The sequence below is a fragment of the Elephantulus edwardii genome, unplaced genomic scaffold, assembly GCF_000299155.1.
Source record: "Elephantulus edwardii isolate Elephantulus edwardi_28Jun2011 unplaced genomic scaffold, EleEdw1.0 scaffold00022, whole genome shotgun sequence".
Classification (NCBI taxonomy): Eukaryota; Metazoa; Chordata; class Mammalia; order Macroscelidea; family Macroscelididae; genus Elephantulus; species Elephantulus edwardii.
Genome location: NW_006399772.1, coordinates 15,757,999 through 15,776,708, shown reverse-complemented (window position 1 = coordinate 15,776,708; position 18,710 = coordinate 15,757,999). Strand labels below are relative to the sequence as shown.

Here is an 18,710-nt window from a genome sequence, read left to right as displayed (position 1 = left end):
CAAGCACGCACTCCATGTGGGACACACTTGCTCGCATCATCTCGAAGAGTTGCTGCTTCCTCGTTCGCAGACTTCATAGAGCTCACCCTTCCTTACAGATTGGAGTCCAAATTCCTTGAGTTCTCATTTGCTGGTTTTCATGTGATCCTGTCCCTCATATCGAGTTTTATCTACTCCCTCCTTCTTACCAAACCCTCTGACTCATAAAACCATTTTACACAGGATTCTTTCTACAAAACTCCACTTTTCTTTTTATCTTTGTCCAGAGGAGCTGCTCCAAGGGAACAGAGTCCAAATCAAGTTGCACAATTAACCTGCTGTGCTTCTCCAGCAGTTTGAATCCAGCAGCAACAACAAGGGAGAATGATGACAGTTCCCTCCCACGTAGTTTACAGCCTCTGAAAACTCACTGAATAGCTATGACTCAGGTCCAACTCGGTGACTATAAGTTTAGAGTTGGAACTTTAATGCCCAAACCTGTCTTTACTTACACTTGTGCCCCATGCTATACTATGTCTAATACAGTTCTGTGGGTGGAAATAATGTTCACAAGTGTTTATTAAAGTGCAGTGGAGCAAAAGCCCTGGCGGTTTATTGTGTTATATGTCAGGATGCAAAGCAAAAGGCTCTCAGCTTGAACTTCCTCCAGGTGCTCCTCTAAAGAGAGATGAGGCCGCCTGCTCCCATTAAGACACACAGCCTCAGAGACCCAGTGTGGGATCGTCTGGATTTAGGATTACTTGTGATTGTGTGATTGGTTTAGTTTAAGTCTGACTAGAACAATCCTATCAAATGCAGTTTGGATAGAGAGTTTAAAATCTATTTCTTTGTTTTCTTTGTTAAGAGAGAATGAATGTATTAAAGTTTTGGGTTCCTGAGTACTTTATGTGTATGTTTTGGTTTATAGACTTGTAGAAGAAAAATATTATCACTTTCAGTGTGTGGTGAGCACTCAGAATTAGTTAATTGATATTCATGAAACAGCATGGCTTTAAACTATGATGGAAAGGTCTTCTGGAGTACAAATAAATGAAACTCGGAATCATACTTTCTCTTTATTGTACTTATTTCCGCTTTGTAGAATAATAGCAATGATATCATTGACATGGAAACTATTCAATACTTTAGAGAATAGTTTTACTTTTTGCTTTACTTTATCTCTGCACATGTATTTATGTTTACAGCTTTTACAGTTACTACTCTGTATGTTTATCAGGAGTTGTTGTTATTGTTATGTGCTGTCGAGTCGTTTGCAACTCATAGCGACCCTGTGTACAACAGCCCTAAACCGTGCTCTATCTTGTGCCAATCGCATTGCCTCTGACACACCCATCCCAATTACCCCAGTCACTGAATCGATCCACCTCATGGAGGGTCTTCCCCTCCTGCACTCTCCCTCTACTCTACCCAGCATGATGTCCCTCTCCAAAGACCTGTCTCTCCTTACAACATGTCCAAAGTATGTCAGACGAAGTCCCAGAATCTTTGCCTCCAAGGAGTAGACTGGTTTAACCCTCTCTAGGATGAATCTGTTTGTTTTCTTGGCAGTCCATGGTACATTCAATACTCTTCTCCAGCACCACAGCTCAAAGGCGTCAATTCTCCTTCTGTCCTCCCTAGTCGTTGTCTAGCTCTCTGATGCATAACAAGTAATTGCAAAGACCATGGCCTGTATCAGGCGCACCTTCATCTCCAAAGAGACACCGTTGCTCTTGAGTACTTTGGAGAGGTCACTAACAGCAGACTTGCCCATCGCAATACGTTTTTTTATTTCCTGGCTGCTGGTGCCAAGAGTGTTTATCAGGAGAGAATTGTAAATATTTGTTGTCATATGTGTTCCTCTAATTTACTACAAGTTATTCTGATATTAGGTAAATGACCTACTGAATGTTGAACTTAGCTAATAAAGGGAACAGTGGTTCAAAAAGGAATGAATCCTAAGCAGTGAGCTATATATTATAGTGATTGGTTGACATTTACTGAAAAACAAAGATGACGAGACAGAGGGGCCAAGAAAGCGGGATTATTGAAAACAGAAGGAACAGAACGGGAGTAAGGATAAAGCTGACAAGTTGTAAATGATATAATTTGTATATAATTGCAATTACTTTGTAAACTTTCACCTAAAATACAATCAAATATTACTTTGAAGATAGTAACCGAATCCTTAAATGTTAAATTATTGTCAAATATTGAATTTTTCTTTTGCAGTGAGAGGTTTTTCTTGAGGCTGAATAGAAACGGTCTTCCCAAAGCCCCGGACAAACCGGAGCGACACTGCTCTCTGTTTGTGGTGAGTGAACTTTGCTTCTTCCATGAGCCAGAGTCTTCCAATTGTGCTTCATATAGTTTCGCAGAAATAAACAACTGTGAGAGAACATGATGAATTTGCTCAAACTTTGTAAACAGTGTGCAAATGAGATCAGTGTCCAGAAGCCTGCCACCATCATACCCAGTGGCAACTTCGTTCCTTTACTGCATGCAGGGTGCATGGAGGGTTATGACACCTGGCAGCAATCTTTAAGTGGAACTCCTGCCCTCATTGCACAGCTAACCCAAAGGCTATGTGCATGTCTGGTGGTTCGAATCCACCAGCAACTGGGCAGTCTTCTCCATAGTGATTTATTGCTTAACATACATGGTAGAGGGCTGCAATGATTCAAAAACCTTGAAGGCAGTTAGTTAGCAAGTGTTGTTGATAACAGGTATGAACCTGTTATCAGAAACATCCCCTCCCCCCCAAGGTAGCTCTGGGGCCTCAGTGGTAAGAAGGTGCGCTGTAATCCTGTAGTCACGTGGTTTGGATTCACCAGCTGCTCCATGAGGAAAGGATGGACAGTCTCCTCCTGTGTGATTTACTGTCTCTGAAAACCTGCTGGAGGGTCTGCTATGTGTTGGTTCTGACTCACAGGCACACAGCAACAACAGCCCCTTATCTACCTTCCTCAGCTGGATGCTTTTCGTATCTGTGGCAACTCAGAACTCACTCTGCACCCCGTTGGACTTCTTTTGCTCTACTCTGTCCCTCACCTTCACCCCTCACTATACCTCTGGAAGTCTTTGTTTTTCAAGGCAGTGGCTCTTGGGCCACATCATATTAATATAAGCTATTCAGTGGCCCTTACGTCAAGTGGTTCCCGGAACATGTAACCTGTCATAGCAAGGCACCTCACTCAATGTATTGCCACCCACTCAGAACCAGCTCAGAGCTTCAGATTTTCAGAGGCTATAAATCACCTGAGAGATTGCCCAGCTTTCTCATTCATAGCTGCTGTTGGATTCAAACAGCCAGAGAGGTGCTAGCTACCTTTCAGTTACCTGCACAACTACTCTGGACTATACCACTGGAGCTCCCCAGCAAGGCACTTGTTCTCTACCATTGAGTCAACTACGACTGGTAGCGACCCAGTGATCCTTGCCCTATCCTGCACGTCCTCACAGTGTCTAACATGCCAGAGCCCATTGTTGCAGTCACCGTGTCAGTCTACCGTGATGAGGTGTGCTGTGGTGGGGTGCTGTTCCATCGACTCAGAGCTGACCCTCCAGCAGGTTTGCAGAGGCAGTAAATCATATGGGAGGAGCCCACCATCTTTATCCCACAGAGCAGCTGGTGGATTTGAACTGTTTTCCTTTGACATGGCAGTGTGACTGCTAACCGCTAAGCTGCCAGAACTCCCTTACTGAGGCAACTAGCAGTTAGTAGATTTATTTTTTCTTTTAATTTTTATTTTATTTCTCTCTCTCTCTCTCTCTGTGTGTGTGTGTATGTGTGTGTGTGTGTTTACTGTCAAATTGGATCTGACTGGTACAGGAGGAGATGGCCCCTCCTTCTCCGGCAGAGCATCTGGTGGATTCGAACCGCATATCTCTGGGACTGCAGTGCAGCTTCTTGCCACTAGGCTACCAGAGCTCCCCTAGTAGATTTATTTTAAGAGTTTCAAAAATGAGCCAGTGAATGAGAGAATAGCAGGGAACTAGACTTTCCTATTTTACTATTACCTGGCATCAGCAGACCCAAGGTAGAGAAAATTGTAGAAATATTTTTGTAACAGGGCTTGAATATATATATTGCTACAAAATTACTTGGAAAGTGCGTGTTCATTTTTGTCTTCATTTGAATCCTTCTGTATAAGCTTCAAGTTCTGCAATAATCAGATTTTGGGTTTTTGCAGGACTTGGGGAGCAGCGAGCTCAGGAAGGACGTCTTCATCACAGTACACATCATCCGAATCGGTAAGTACCACCTTTGACTGTGTACTGGGGTTCCTTGAGGAGGGATGCTGAGGGTCCCTACTTGCTCAGGAGGCCTTTGCTTTCTGGAGCATGAAGAATTCAAGGCTAGTTCTGAAGCCAGAAATCAAAGGAATTTTTCCCTGGAATCTCCCACCACACATTCCCCCTTCTCACTCTTTATAAATAGATTGTGGTCTCTTTACGTGAATCATTGGACGTTTCATTGTGTTTTATATTGTCTTCTTGAGCCGCCAGAGGAAAGGGGAAATATGTGATTCAACAATTTTTCTATTTGTCTTTTGAAATTCTAATTTCTGTTCACAGTTAAAAATAAAACTTTCAGGAGTTTCATTTCCCGCAAGTGTATAAAAGCTTGACACCAATTGGCATTTTCCAAAGTACAGATTATTGCAAAGCTTTATTCCAGAAGGTGCTACAAAAAATAAAGTTATGAAAATACTGGAGAGTGTATATTTTTCTCCCTCATTTATATGATGCTTTCAGCTTTTTAAAAGGTCTGAAGGATGCTACAGCGAAAAAGAAATGTACCTTTCTAACTTCATTGACCCCAGCTGTCCCCACATTGATTTGACTGTGAAATCTTGTATTGAGTGGCATCTTGCATAACACACTTTGATAAATGCTGTTCTACAACGAACTTGCCCAACAGGCTACAATGTGCTCCCTCATTTGTGTACAGGCTCTGGAACCAGATATTTTGTGGCAGGGATTCTAGGTAGAGTGAAGAAGGGATTGCCTACAGTTGTGGTTTGTTTTTTTTTTTGTTTTGTTTTGTTTTTGTTTTTTTGTATTCAACTTAACCAGATGATTACTGGGAGTCTATTTTTCTTAACCAAACTACAAAACCAAGCCACCCCGGTAGAGTCCTATCTGATTCCTAAAGATCTCTCGTCAGGTTACTGAAGATGGAAATCTTTATGGGAAGGGACTGTCTATCTTCAGAGGAGCTGATAGATTCAGATTTCATTTAACAGCCTAATTCCTTACGCACCATGCCACGTCTTCATTAGTTGTGCTGAGGCAAGGCAATCCTTTTATAGGTAGTAACATTGTATCAGACTCTTTTCATATTGATATTTACTTTTATAGTCTCTTACCTCACACACATGCTAATCATATTATGCATTCAGAGAAAATACATAACACACTGGCATTTCAACCTACATTTAGTTTACTTTTTTTCTCCTGAAAATCTTATGAAAACCCTCTTGTTATATGTTATTTTTATAGTTAAGAAATGATAGAACACCACCACCACCAAGAACAAAAAAACCATGATAAAAGAAACAAACAACTGCTTTTGGTTTTATTTTTACTTTTTTTTCCTAAGCAAGCATGTAAAAAAAGTTAGAACAAATGTCTCAAAAATGTTAGAAAAGTTGGAATGTATTCTGCTGTGTATTTAGAAGATAAAACCTCTCTCTTCTCCCAAGATGGCAGTGGTGAAGTTTGTTATATAATTCTTTGGAATTTTTTTTTAAACTCAATTGTATAATACCTATTATAATGTAAGATGTACTCTTTTGTTATCTTCACATAAACATTTCTGAAGTTTGATTATTCGCTTCCAGACTATTGAGAGAAAATGTAAACAGCTGTTGCATTTGGAAGTTTTTATAGAGACAAATACAAAGTTTTGGTGGCAGCAAAACATGTACTGAAGTGAGCAAATGCCCTGCTAGTCTGTGCAGTGTGTTTTGTCTCTCACTGGCAAGCAAGGTTGCTGCGGAGGAAATGAACTCATTATTAGGAGCCCTGGTAGTTCAATGCTTAGGCATGGCTTCTAAATGAAAGGTTGGCGGTTTAAGCCATCTCACTAACTCTGTGGGAGAAAGACTTAGAGTTTTGCCCCTGTAAAGATGGCAGTAGGAAGCTCTACATGACAGTTCTACTCCATCATATGGGATCACTATGAGAAGAAATTGATTTTATGGTTGTTGTTGTTATTGTTATGTGCTGTCGAGTTGTTTGCGACTCATAGCGACCCTATGTACAACAGCCATAAACCCTGCTCTATCCTGTGCCAATCTCATTGCCTCTGACACACCCATCCCGAGTACCCCAGTCACCGAGACAATCCACCTCAAAGAGGGTCTTCCCCTCCTGCGCTGTCCCTCCACCTTCCCAAGCATGATGTCCCTCTCCAAGGACTTGTCTCTCCTCACAACATGTCCAGAGTATGTCAGACGAAGCCCCAGAATCCTTGCCTCCAAGGAGTAGCCTGGTTTAACCCTCCCTAGGATGAATCTGTTTGTTTTCTTGGCAGTCCATGGAACATTCAATACTTTTCTCCAGCACCACAGCTCAAAGGCGTCAATTCTCCTTCTGTCCTCCCTAGTCATTGTCCAACTCTCTGATGCATAACAAGTGATTGCAAAAACCATGGCCTGTATCAGGTGGATCTTAGTATCCAGAGAGACACCATTGCTCTTGATACTTTAGAGAGGTCCCTAACAGCAGACTTTCCCATCGCAATACGCTTTTTGATTTCCTGACTGCTGGTGCCAAGAGTGTTGACTGTGGAGCCTAGCAAACTGAAGCTGTGAACAATCTCAATCTTTTCGCCATCCATCCTGAAGCTACTGATTGGTAGCTTATCCAAAATTGACTAGATCGGTACATTTACAGAGAACTGCCAGAAATAAAAGCTTTGTGTAGAAGAGACCATGGCATTAGGGATATCATTAGGATTCAGATGGATCTTGGCTGAAAGCAAAGAGTACCAGAAGGATATCTATTTGTGTTTTATTGACTATGCAAAGACATTTATTTGACTGTGTGGATTTAAAAGAAAAATATACACAAAACCAACTATGACTAATACTGAGAAGAATGGGAATCCCGGAACACTTGACTGTGTTAATGAAAAACCTATACGTAGACCTAGAAGCTGTTGTCTGGACAGAGCAAGGGAATGCTGCATGGTTCAAAATCAAGAAGAGTTCATAAGGGCTGTATCCTTTCTCCATATCTATTAGATTTGTATGCTGAGCAAATCATTAGAGAGGCTGAGCTATATGAAGAAGGATGTGGCATCAGAATTGAAGGAAGACTCTTCAATAACCTGCATTATGCAAATGACTTGAAGCATTTGCTGCAGAAGATGAAAGACTGCAGCCTTCAGTATGGATTACATTCAAAATCAAGAAAATAAAGATCCTCACCAGTAGGCAGCATCATGATAGAGGGAGAAAAGATTGAGGTTGCAGCAATTCCATTGCTTGGAATATGCCCCAAGAAAATGAGAACTGAGGCTCAAACGGAGACTTGTACATCAATGTTAATAGCAGTGTTGTTCAACATTGCAAGAACATGGAAAAGAGCCCTGATGTCTAACCACAAACAAATAGATTGAGAAGTTGTGGTACATTCACATAATGGAATACTACACAGCACGCAGGAGAATCAGACTCAAGGCAAAAAATACTACCTAACCTGTGAGGGACTGGAAAACATTATGTTGAGTGAACTAACTTAGTTTCATAAGGACAAATATGGTGTAAAAACTTTATTGTAGAATGACTGTGAGGATCAGGGAGAGAGAGTGGAAGCAGAGGCGTGAGGATGGGGAAGGAAATGGGAATGATCTGTGTGAAAAACAATGTATTCAAATTTTGTAAATAAATCGGTATATGATCTTTATATATACATATATGTATATGTAGATATATGTATGTATGTACGTATGTATAAAGATTGAGGTTGATAATGACTTCAACTCGCTCAGATCCACAATTAACACCATTGTCACCAGCAGTCAGAAACTCAAAAGATGAATTGTTTGAGATAAATCTACACTCAAGGACCTCTCCAGAATGCTAAAGAGCAACTGTATCAGTCTAGAAACTAAAGTGTGCCTGATCTAGGCCATAGCCTTCCCAGTTGCTGGCTATGCATGTAAGAGCTGGGCTGTGAGTAAGGATGACAAAGGAAAAATTGATGCCTTTGGGTTGTGGTGCTAGAGAACATTCCATGGGCTGCCAAGAGAACAGGTTTGTCCTGGAGAAGATAAGACCGGTTGCTCCTTGGAGGTATGAATTTTGAAACTGTGTCTCATATTCTTTGGGCATGCCATTGGGAGGATTCAGTTCTTGGAGAAGGACATCATGCTTGGAAGGTTAGAAAGCCAGTGCAATAGAGGAAGGCCCTAGATGAGATGGTTGACACAATGACTATGGCAGATGGGGTCAGGTGTGTAAGAGACGGTGAGGTTGGCTCAGAATAGGGCAAAATTCAGAGCTGTTATTCATAGGGACTGACACACAGCAACAATAAGAAAAGGCAGCTCTGATGGCATGATGGTAAGGAATTGATTGTGCTGCCAACCCAAAGTTATGCAGTTTGAATCCAAGAGCTACTCTGTAGGAAAGAGATAAGCAGTGCCCTTCTATGCAATTAACTATTCTGGAAAACTGGTTGAGGGTCAGCTGGGGTCAATTCTGATATAAGAGTGCATAACAAGAAAAATGACCATATTACTAAACTAGTCCTGGTGACACAGTGGTTAAGTGCTCAGCTACTAACCAAAAGATGATGGTACAAACCCACCCAGCATTTCTGTGGGAGAAAACCTAGTGTCTGCCTCCTTGACTATCTGATTACAGCCTGAAAAATCCTGTAGGGAAATTCTGTTCTGTCACATGGAGTCACTGTAAGATGAAATCTTAATGTCATTGAACAACAGGAACAGATATTGCCCATCATTGAGCTGCCTATCATATAACCATGGTAAAACCCATCATCTTCAAACTGCTTCCAGCATAGCAACCCCAGTAGACAGACGAGAGCTGCCTGTGAGGTTTCCAAGGAAGGGGCTCTAGTGGTCATGTGTTACCAAAGTAGTGGTTGTGTGTAACCACCGTGATATTAGTGCATAACCTGTGAAGTGGCTGTTCATAACCAAAAGCCTCTTTAACCAAAAGGTCTTCAGTTCAAACCCAGCCACAACTCCATTAGAAAAAGCTGTTCAGTCTTGTCCTATTCAGATCTATAGCCTCTGAAACCTGACAGAGGATTGCTGTGAGCCTGAACCAAGTTGACAGCCATGGGCTTGGTTTTGAGTTTCATTTTCATAGAAGTAAACTGGCACATCTTTTGAACCACCAACATTTCCATTAACGGCTGAGTGCATATCTGCTGTGCCACCAAGCCTCCTTTGCCTTTCTAATGCATGTTTTTTTTTATTAGTGATGATAGTTTTTCCTAAGACTTTCATGGTCATGATATATTCATTGTTTCACCATGAATGTTGAATCAGAAATTACTTTTCTGCAGTTTTGTGGCGTGAATGTTTCTTTGGGATTATTGGAGAAACTTGAGCCACCATCATGTTTACTGCCTGACATTTTGAGACTGCAAAGAAATCAGACTCAAGGCAAGCTGCTCTCAGACAGGTTTCAGCTTAGACTGCCAGTTCCTTTGATGCGAGGAAGTGAAGAGTGCGACTTGTTATCTAGCAGGGACAGATATTTTCTACTTTTTCACCTGCTTCAGTGGGAAAAGGGCATGCTGACCCTGTCTGGTGCAGTAGAGCAGGTGACACAGCACCTTGTTTCTGGAAATTTAAACCCAGGTCTTTGGTTTGGGAAGGAAATGGATGAAATTAATAGTTGCATGTCACCTGCTCATACCAATCTTGAGGCCCTTTCAAAAGCTATTCTCCCTAATTGTACTGGTTGCTTATTATCTTTGCCCTAACCCCTTCCTATTGCCCTTTGCCCAGAATTTCTCGAAAAATCTAATCAGAAATAGGAATTCCAGGGTTGGGAGCACCAAGTCTATCTGTCTATCAGTCATCTATTTAGGATGTGGTTGCACCAGAGTTGGTATTCAAAGAGTGATTTCCACAGAGCCAGGAGAGAAAACTGCGTGTTTGACATGGGGAGTTGTGTATTATAGGAGTTATAGAACCTGAAGCCCCATCCTTGAGTTTTCTTGGGTAGCCAGGAAAATAATGCAGCCTTCCTTTTTCTTGTTTTGGAAGATTCTTGCAACCCTCACCATTTATTTTTTTCTAGCTGAAATAGGTGAAAGAAAGAGGAGACTGGTTTGTGTGGTATAGATTTATATAAACTCATATGGAGTCTAGAGGGTAAGAGAGCGTTTAGGGATAAACTTATTTAGAGTTTTCCAAGTTTGGTTTTCCCCCCTTTTGAGTAATTATCTCTTTCACAGTGTTAAATACCTTTGTAAAGCTCTACCCAGAGATCTCCACAGTTCGTAATCTTGCATTTATAAAGAATGATTAAGGTGAAAATATGTGTATTTGGATCGTGATCTTGAAAATTTGGAGTGCTTGCAATATAATTTGTAACATTTAAAATATTTAAATGCTATTTAAAATTTATAATATTTAAAATACAAATAGATGCCTTTTCCCCCCATGTAATGAGTGATCAACATCTTAAATGCACTGACAACGGTTTTGTAAGTAAAAGTATGGTTGACTGACAAATAAATTAAAATATGACGCGATAAAGTGTTTAGCTTGCTGGCCAAATGGAAGTAGATGGAATTACAGATATGCATGACAGCGTCAGATAGGCAGAGTCTGATATTTTAAATTCTTACATTTTTCACATTTTAAGAGCAGCTACCTTCTTTAGCCATTTACTAAATTCTAACTGATAAAATGAAAGGGCTTCAAGCTCTTGTTTGTAAGCATTTTCCTAAAAATGACATATTGCAGAGGTAGTTTACCTTGATGACTGATGAAATTAAACCAAAATGGATATTACAGTTCCTTTTTTTTTCTTTTTTTTTTCCTATTTGTCCTTGATTTTTGAAAGTGCTGGAGACCTCTTGTGCCCTTTGAGAAGTCCAGTGTGATTCAAATACTTTATAGAGGTATTGCCAAGCATCTGGAGACAGATACGCAGCTGTGGTTTTTGCTTCTACATCAACTAGTTATATTTCAACATTAGTGTAATTTCTCCTTCCTGTCTTCAGAAGGAATTAAATACCAATAATCAATTGCAGTATATCATTATGTTATTGTTAGGGGACCAACGAGTTGAGTATCACTCAGTGACCCTATGAACAAAAGATCTGAACCCTGTCCTATCCTCATGCTTCCTGACATACAAGAGCCTTTTGCAGCAGCCACCATGTCAATCCACCTGGTCGAAGGTCTTCTCTCCTTTGCCAACCCTCCACCCTTCCCAGCATCATGTCCCTTTCCAAGGAATAGCCACCACTAGCAACATGCCCGAAGTATGTGAGGCTTCTATGTGAGGTGACCTGGTGGGCAGGCCTTTGTATTTAAAACTCAGTTAAGTCCTGCCTAAGAGTCTCCAGTTTGGGAACCTTCTGTGTGAAGCAGTTGGGTTGTGGAGTCTAGGTTGTTTTCATATAATTGAAAGTCTGGTGTGAACTGTTTGGTAGTTTTTTAAAAAATATCATTAACAATCATGTGTAAGCTGACTGAGTGACCATTTTTAGTTAACAGTCAGCTGGTGTTACTTGTGTTTTGAGAGAGCATTGTACTAAGTGGTACAGCACTTGTCTGTCAATTTGCTGTACTGAAATAACTTGGGGTTGCTGTGATACTGAAAGCATTACCACTGATGTGTCCAATATCATAAGGGTTACCATGGTAGATAGGTTTGTTAGTTTTTAAAAAAATTTTGGGGTTGTTGAGGTTTGCTTTGTTTGTTTGTTTGGTATATAGGTTTTAATGGAGCTCCCTAATTAAGACAGACTAGGAAGCAAGTTTGGCCATCTACTTTTTTTTTTTAAATTTTTTATTTTTATTATCTTGTGTGCATGTACCATCAAATCAGATCTGACTGGTACAGGAGGATATTGTGCCTCCTTCTCTGGCAGAGCATCTGGTGGATTCGAACCGTTTACCTCTGGGATTGTAGTGCAGCTTCTTGCCACTAGGCCACCAGAGCTCCCCGGCCATCTACTTTTTAAACAACAAGTTTTTTAAAACCCTATGAACACTAGACATTACATTATACTGTAGATAATATTTTAAATGTGTGACAAGGTAAAAAGTTTAAATATTTCCCAATATACCATCTTGTCTGCAGAGATTTCAGTATTGCATCATTTAAAAGAGCCAAAGCACGATTTGGGAAGATGTGTCTTTAACCATCTCTAACTGCCACCCATGCATATCTGTTGTCCTTCAGAGAAATTAAAACTGTTTCATTTCTCTTTTTTTTAAACTGTTTCATTTCAAAGGTGAAATTTTTAAAATATTCTTGGCAAAGATGATTTAAAATATAGGAACTGTTACTACCTTTAAGACCACAAATATACTGGGATGCATTCAGAAATTCTTCAGGCAAGAGAGCCCTTAAGAGGGACGGAGTTCAGGTGGCAGTGGATACTCAGAGCTTCAGCTGCCTGCCGGAAGTCACACAGCTAGGTGGTTAGACCGAAGACTGAAAAGGCTGCTCCTATTGCCTCACAGCAATGCCCATTCCATACCCCTGCTACCTTTTGTATGATCTGCCTCCTAGCTGCTGTGAATCTCACTAAGGTGCGTCTGATCTAATGTTTTCATGGGTCCTGTTTGCTTCTGGACAGGTCGAATGGGGGCAGGAGAAAAGAAGAATGCCTGCAGTGTCCAATACCGCCGACCCTTTGGCTGTGCAGTTCTTAGCATTGCTGACCTGCTCACAGGAGAGACGAAGGATGATCTTGTCCTGAAAGTGTACATGTAAGAAACATACGCATGGTGGGGGCTAGGGAATGAACACGTCATGTGTAGATCATATTGTCATATGGTGACGGAAGCACAAGGGATGCATGGGGCTCAGGAGCACTTCCTGGGAAATGTGAATCTGTAGATGGTCAATGAGTGAGCCCACAAATAACTGTGCAATTGTGACTGCTGATGCACACAGAATACTTCGATTGGGTTGACTCTCCATTGCATATAGTGTCTCTTGTGAGTTTAATCTCTAACATACCTTTACCCCTGTTTGTTGCTGCTGTGTACCATAGAGTCATAACTGACCCATGGCTGACCCTCCAGCGGGTTTTCAGAGACAGTTAATCATGGGATGAGATTGCCCATCCTTCTCCAGATGGGCACCTCGTGGCCTCCAACCATGTGCCTTCAGGGTTGCCGCACAGCTTCTTGCCACTAGGCCACCAGAGCTCTCTAGTTGGTTAATTTCTCTTTGATGAAGGGAAATAATTTTTAATATTTTCTCCACCATTTGTCTGTCAATTTGTTCTACTGTGCTGGCTTGTGTACTGCTGTGATGCTAAAAGCTATGGTAATGATATTTCAAATACCACAAGTGTCACCTGTGGTGGACAGGTTTTAGCAGAACTCCCAGATGAACATAAATTAGGAAACAGCCCTTGCCATCCACTTCTGGAATAATGGATCATTGACACCTTTCTATACCTCTACAGCTCAACTCATTGTTGTTAAGTCAGACACGTTTCTCCAAGTGGATTGTCAGGGCCTATAAAAGGATGGGAAGAGATTACTCACCTTTTCCCCACAGAGAATCTGGTGGATACTCCAGGAAGATGCTGCCCTTGACTTAGCTCCCCAGCTCCGTGTGGATGACAACACCAGAACTCCCTCTGGAGCTCATTTGAATTAGGAAAGAGAAGCTAAGATGATTTTCCTCCTCAAGCCACAAGACAAGTTACATAATGTATTCCAAATCCTAAATTATTTTTAAAATATACATGATTTTAGATCACATTACTCTAATAGCCTCCCATTAGTTTGATGAAAGCTCATCTACTATGAGGTCTTCTGAGGGGAACCCAGAGTTACTACATGCCTGGTGTGAGAATCACAATGCCCACCAATAGCAAGCATGTTTTAATTTTTGATTCTCTACCATGGACTGCCAAGAAAACAAACAGATTCATCCTAGAGAGGGTTAAACCAGGCTGCTCCTTGGAGGCAAGGATTCTGGGGCTTCACCTGACATACTTTGGACATGTTGTAAGGAGAGACAGGTCTTTGGAGAAGGACATCATGCTGGGTAGAGTAGAGGGACAGCGCAGGAGGGGAAGACCCTCTATGAAGTGGATTGATTCAGTGACTGGGGTTCTCTCAGGATGGGTGTGTCGGGGGCAATGAGATTGGCACAGGATAGAGCACGGTTTAGTTCTTTTGTACATAGGGTCGCTATGAGTCGCAAACGACTCGATGGCACATAACAACAACAACAACGACAGTTTGTGTTGACATGTCTAACATGCCAAGGCAGAGTTTTGTCTGTGCCCTATGCAGAAGTCCTCCTCATCTCTTTCAAGCCCATTCTACTGAGTTGATTCCAACTGATAGTAAACATCCCCTGAGTCTCCAAGGCTGTAAATGTTTATGGGAGGTTGTGGTTGTTGTTATGTGCCATTGACTCATCAGTGACTCAGAACAACTCTATGTACACTAGCTCTGAAACCTGCCCTATCTTGAGTCAATCTCACTGTCTCAGACAAACCTAATCCCATTTCTCCTGTCACTGAGTCAATCTATCCCATCTTGGGTCTTCCTCTTCTGAATTGTTCCTCCACCCTTCCAAGCATGATGTCCACCTCCAAGGACTGATCCCTCCTAGCCTCAAAATCCTTGCCTCCAGGGAGCAGCCTGGTTTCATCTTCTCCAGAACAGACCTGTTTTTTCTCTTGGCAGTATGTTCAACACTCCTCTCCAGCACCCCAACTCTACGGCATCAAGCCTTCTTCTGTCATCCTTAGTTATTGTCCAGCTTTCAGATGCATAGCAAGTAATTGCAAAGACCATAGCCTGGATCAGGCACACCTTAGTTTCCAGACTGACACCATTACTCTTCAGAGCTCTAGAGAGTTTCCTCACAACAGACTTTCCCAGTGTAGTTTATATTTTGATTTTCTGACTACTGGTGCCAAGAGTGTTGACAGTGGAACCAAATAAACTTATCAACAACCTCAATTTCTTCTCCGTCCATCATGAAGCTGCTATTTATCCCAGTGGTGGGAATCTTTGTTTTCCTGATGTTGAGCCTCAATCCATATTGAAGGCTGCTGTCCTTGACCTTCTGCAGCAAACACCTCATGACCTCTTTAGTTTTATCAAGGAGGGTTGTGTCATCTGTATAATGCGGGTTGTTGATTTTCCCCCCATGGAGCAACTAGTGTGTTCTAACCACTGACTTTGGGTTAGCTTTATAACCTGGAATGCACCATACCTTAAGAACTCCTTTCTTAACTCCTTTAGGTGAAATAAAATCTTATTACCTTTATTAGAAACTTCTAGTGGAGATCTCATATGTTAGAGTAGAGCCACTCCATGGAATTTTCAGTAGCTGATTTTTGGAAGTAGACAGCTAATATTATCGTTAAGTGCTGCTGAATGAAGCATGACTCATAGCAACCCAATGAAAAACAGATCTGAACCCTGTCTTATCCTGCAACATCCTTATCACCGTGACACTTGTTGCTACAGTTAGCACTTATGAGTATAATACTTGTCTGTCAGTTACTGTACACAGGTAGCTTATTGGCTGCTGTGATGGTGAAGCCATTCCACTTGTCCTTTAATACCATTGGGTCAGCCATAGTGGATAGGTGTCCAATGAGTTTCCAAATTCAGACAGACTAAGAATGCAACAATGAATGAAGGGAAATCCAAAATCTCTGTAAATGTTCATTAAAATTAATAAAATAAAATTTAAAAAAAACAAAAAAAGAAATATTAGCAAATAGTATACCCATTAGGATTGCTAGGAAACAAAGTAGTAATTGCATTAATACTTATATTATTAATCTTGCCCTCTCAGACCTGACCTACTATATTTTCTGTTTGAAATAAAACTCTTGTTTATAGCATATCTAATGATGTACAAAACACAGATTCCTTGGCATATGCATAACTGCATCTCCATTATTTTAAAATATTTTGATAACAAAATAATTTGAAGGTAAAAAAAAAAAGACAGACTAAGAAGCAGCACTGGCCATCTACTTCTAAAAAAAATGACTTTGTAACACACTGGACCATTCAGGTAGCTAATGGGTAGAAGTGATGTCTCAGGATTGACTCAGACTTTCAACCTTTTCATTATCAACCAAGGACATTAACTGTTTAAAACACCTGAAGTTAATGGGTAACTGGTTTTGTTCTGTTTGGGTAAATCTGTGCTCCTCTTCATCCCAAACACAACTGGAAGTTAGAAAAGACAATTTTAAATTGTACAGATGAAAATAGTTGTCATTTACTGTAAACATGATAGGGACTGTGCTAAATACTTTATATTACTTTATCTTTAAAACAAAACCCCAAAGCAGATACTATTATTTCAGTTAGTACATAGGACAGAAAAGTTAAGTAACTTGCCTCATGTCACACAGCTTATGAGGAAGAGACTCATATCGAGTCAGAAATCTGGCATTAAAACCTGAATGACAGTGGTATCCCCAGATTTCATGGTTCTGGATACTATTTTACAGCACCATCTACTGCAATGATGCTGTCAGGTGATACTGCTTTTTAAGAAAAAGAAACTTTACAAATGCAATCTCATCACCTCTTCAAAGATCCTTCCTAGGGCTGAGTAGCAAGTGTTATATTTATCTTCCTGTTGGAAAACAGTTAACCCTTATTATGCATTGTCTGAGGAGGACCTGAAGCACTTGCTGCAGAAGGTCAATGACTGCAGCCTTTAATATGGTTGGAAGCTCAACATCAAGGAAGAGAAAAAGAAGAATCTCACCACTAGGGCCAATAGGCAGCATCATTATAGATAGTGAAGAGATTGAGATAACAGTTTTAGTTTGCTTGGCTTTGCAGTCAACACTCTAGGTACCAGCAACCAGGAAATCAAGAGACGAATTGCATTGGGATAGTCAGCTGTCAGAGACCTCTTCAGAGTACTGAAGAGCAATGATGTCAGGCTGGAGACTAAGGTGCACCTGATCTGGGCCATAGTCTTCGCAATTGTGTGCTATGCGTTGGAGAACCAGACAGTGACTAGGTATGATAGACAGATAATTGATGCCTCTGAGCTGTGGTGCTGGAGAAGAGTATTGACTATACCATGTACTGCTAGGAAAACAAACAGGTTTGACCTGGAGAGGGTGAAACCAGACTGCTCCTTAGAGGCAAGGATTCTGAAGCTTCGTCTGACATACTTTAGGCATGTTGCAAGGAGGGACCAGTCCTTGGAGAGGGACATCATGTTTGGGAGAGTAGAGGGATGGCGTAGGAGAGGAAGACCCTTGATGAGATGGATCAATTCGGTGTTTGGGGCAATGGGAGTAGGTGTGTCAGAGACAGTGAAGTTGGCACAGCATAGAGCAGGGTCTAGGGCTCTTGTACAAAGGGTTGCTGTGAGTCGCAGGTGACTCAACGACACATAACAACACCAACCCTAACAGATACCGCAAGAGGGTGTCTTTAATGAGCAGAAATGTGTATTCTCTTACAGTTTAGGAGGCTGGGATCTCCAGCTAGATCAAGTTCAGGATACAGGCTCAGAGAAAAGGCCCTCTCTCTGTGTCACTTATGAAAGAAAGTCCTTATTTTCTTTAGCATCTAGGCCCAGCTTTACTGGAGACCTCCACGTGTTCTGACCTGAATCAGGGGCCCAGGTCTAGAAAGATACAATCCTTTCGTGGTGATTGATTCTTCCTAGGTGCTGCTAGAATTTCCCCTGCACTCAGCTCAGGGTTTATTTTATTTACTGTAATGAAATGTGTTCTTGGTCATACCCCAGCGGAACTCCCCTTACATTCCACTCAGGATTAAAATGAGATGAAGGAGTGCTGCATTCTACCTTGAGCTCTCCTCTTTGGTTTATTAGGCTCATAGGTGGTTGTTACACAGCTTCCACATTTATGATTGTTGCTGTTGTGAAGTCAAGCATGACTCGTCGTAACTCTAAGAACAAAGGATCTTCCTATGACTCTCATTTCTCAAAGTTCCTAGCGTTTCCAGAGGCATTTTGTTTAGGAAATGGATGTATGCTTATGTACATGTATTTTAAGAGGTCACAATTCAATCCATGTCATGCCACCATCTGAAGACAACTCTTGTGAATGCCAGCACCGCCTGTGGGAGACAATCTTGTGAATATAAATTGTGCAGCCTTTTGTTGTCTGGGTTGGGGTGTGTTGTTTGGGGTTTGTTTGTTTGTTTTTTTCCTGATTTTTGTTTGTTTTGGGTTTTTTTCCTAAATGTCAAATAAAACTGTGGATAATTCTTACTAGTAAAGGGAGGCCTTAAAAATGCCATTCCAGCAAATTTCTAAAGCCTTTCCAAGAAGGTATTTCAACTCATCAAAGATGGAACAAATAATCTATACTGTATTGAAACAGATGAGGGAGAAAACTGTTTAAAAGGGATATGTGATTAGGCATAATTGTAATGACAGGAGTCTAGACTAAAGGCTCCATAGTGAGGTGGACCTGGGGGGTGGGATTATAAAACAATGAAAGAATTTTTCTTTAACTTTTCAAAGGGAAGAATGTACTAGGGGGGAGGGGTGGGCAGG

The 18,710-nt window shown here is 41.1% G+C and overlaps 1 protein-coding gene across 1 annotated transcript in view; it reads left to right on the top strand.

The window, feature by feature from the left end:
- DOCK4 (dedicator of cytokinesis 4) overlaps positions 1-18,710 on the top strand; it is a 312,634-nt gene that overhangs the window by 69,074 nt on the left and 224,850 nt on the right. The window contains exons 8-10 of the mRNA XM_006882693.1: positions 2,212-2,293; positions 4,173-4,233; positions 12,793-12,925. Of these exons, the coding sequence (XP_006882755.1) occupies positions 2,212-2,293; positions 4,173-4,233; positions 12,793-12,925 (276 nt within the window). The remainder of the gene's footprint in view (positions 1-2,211; positions 2,294-4,172; positions 4,234-12,792; positions 12,926-18,710) is intronic.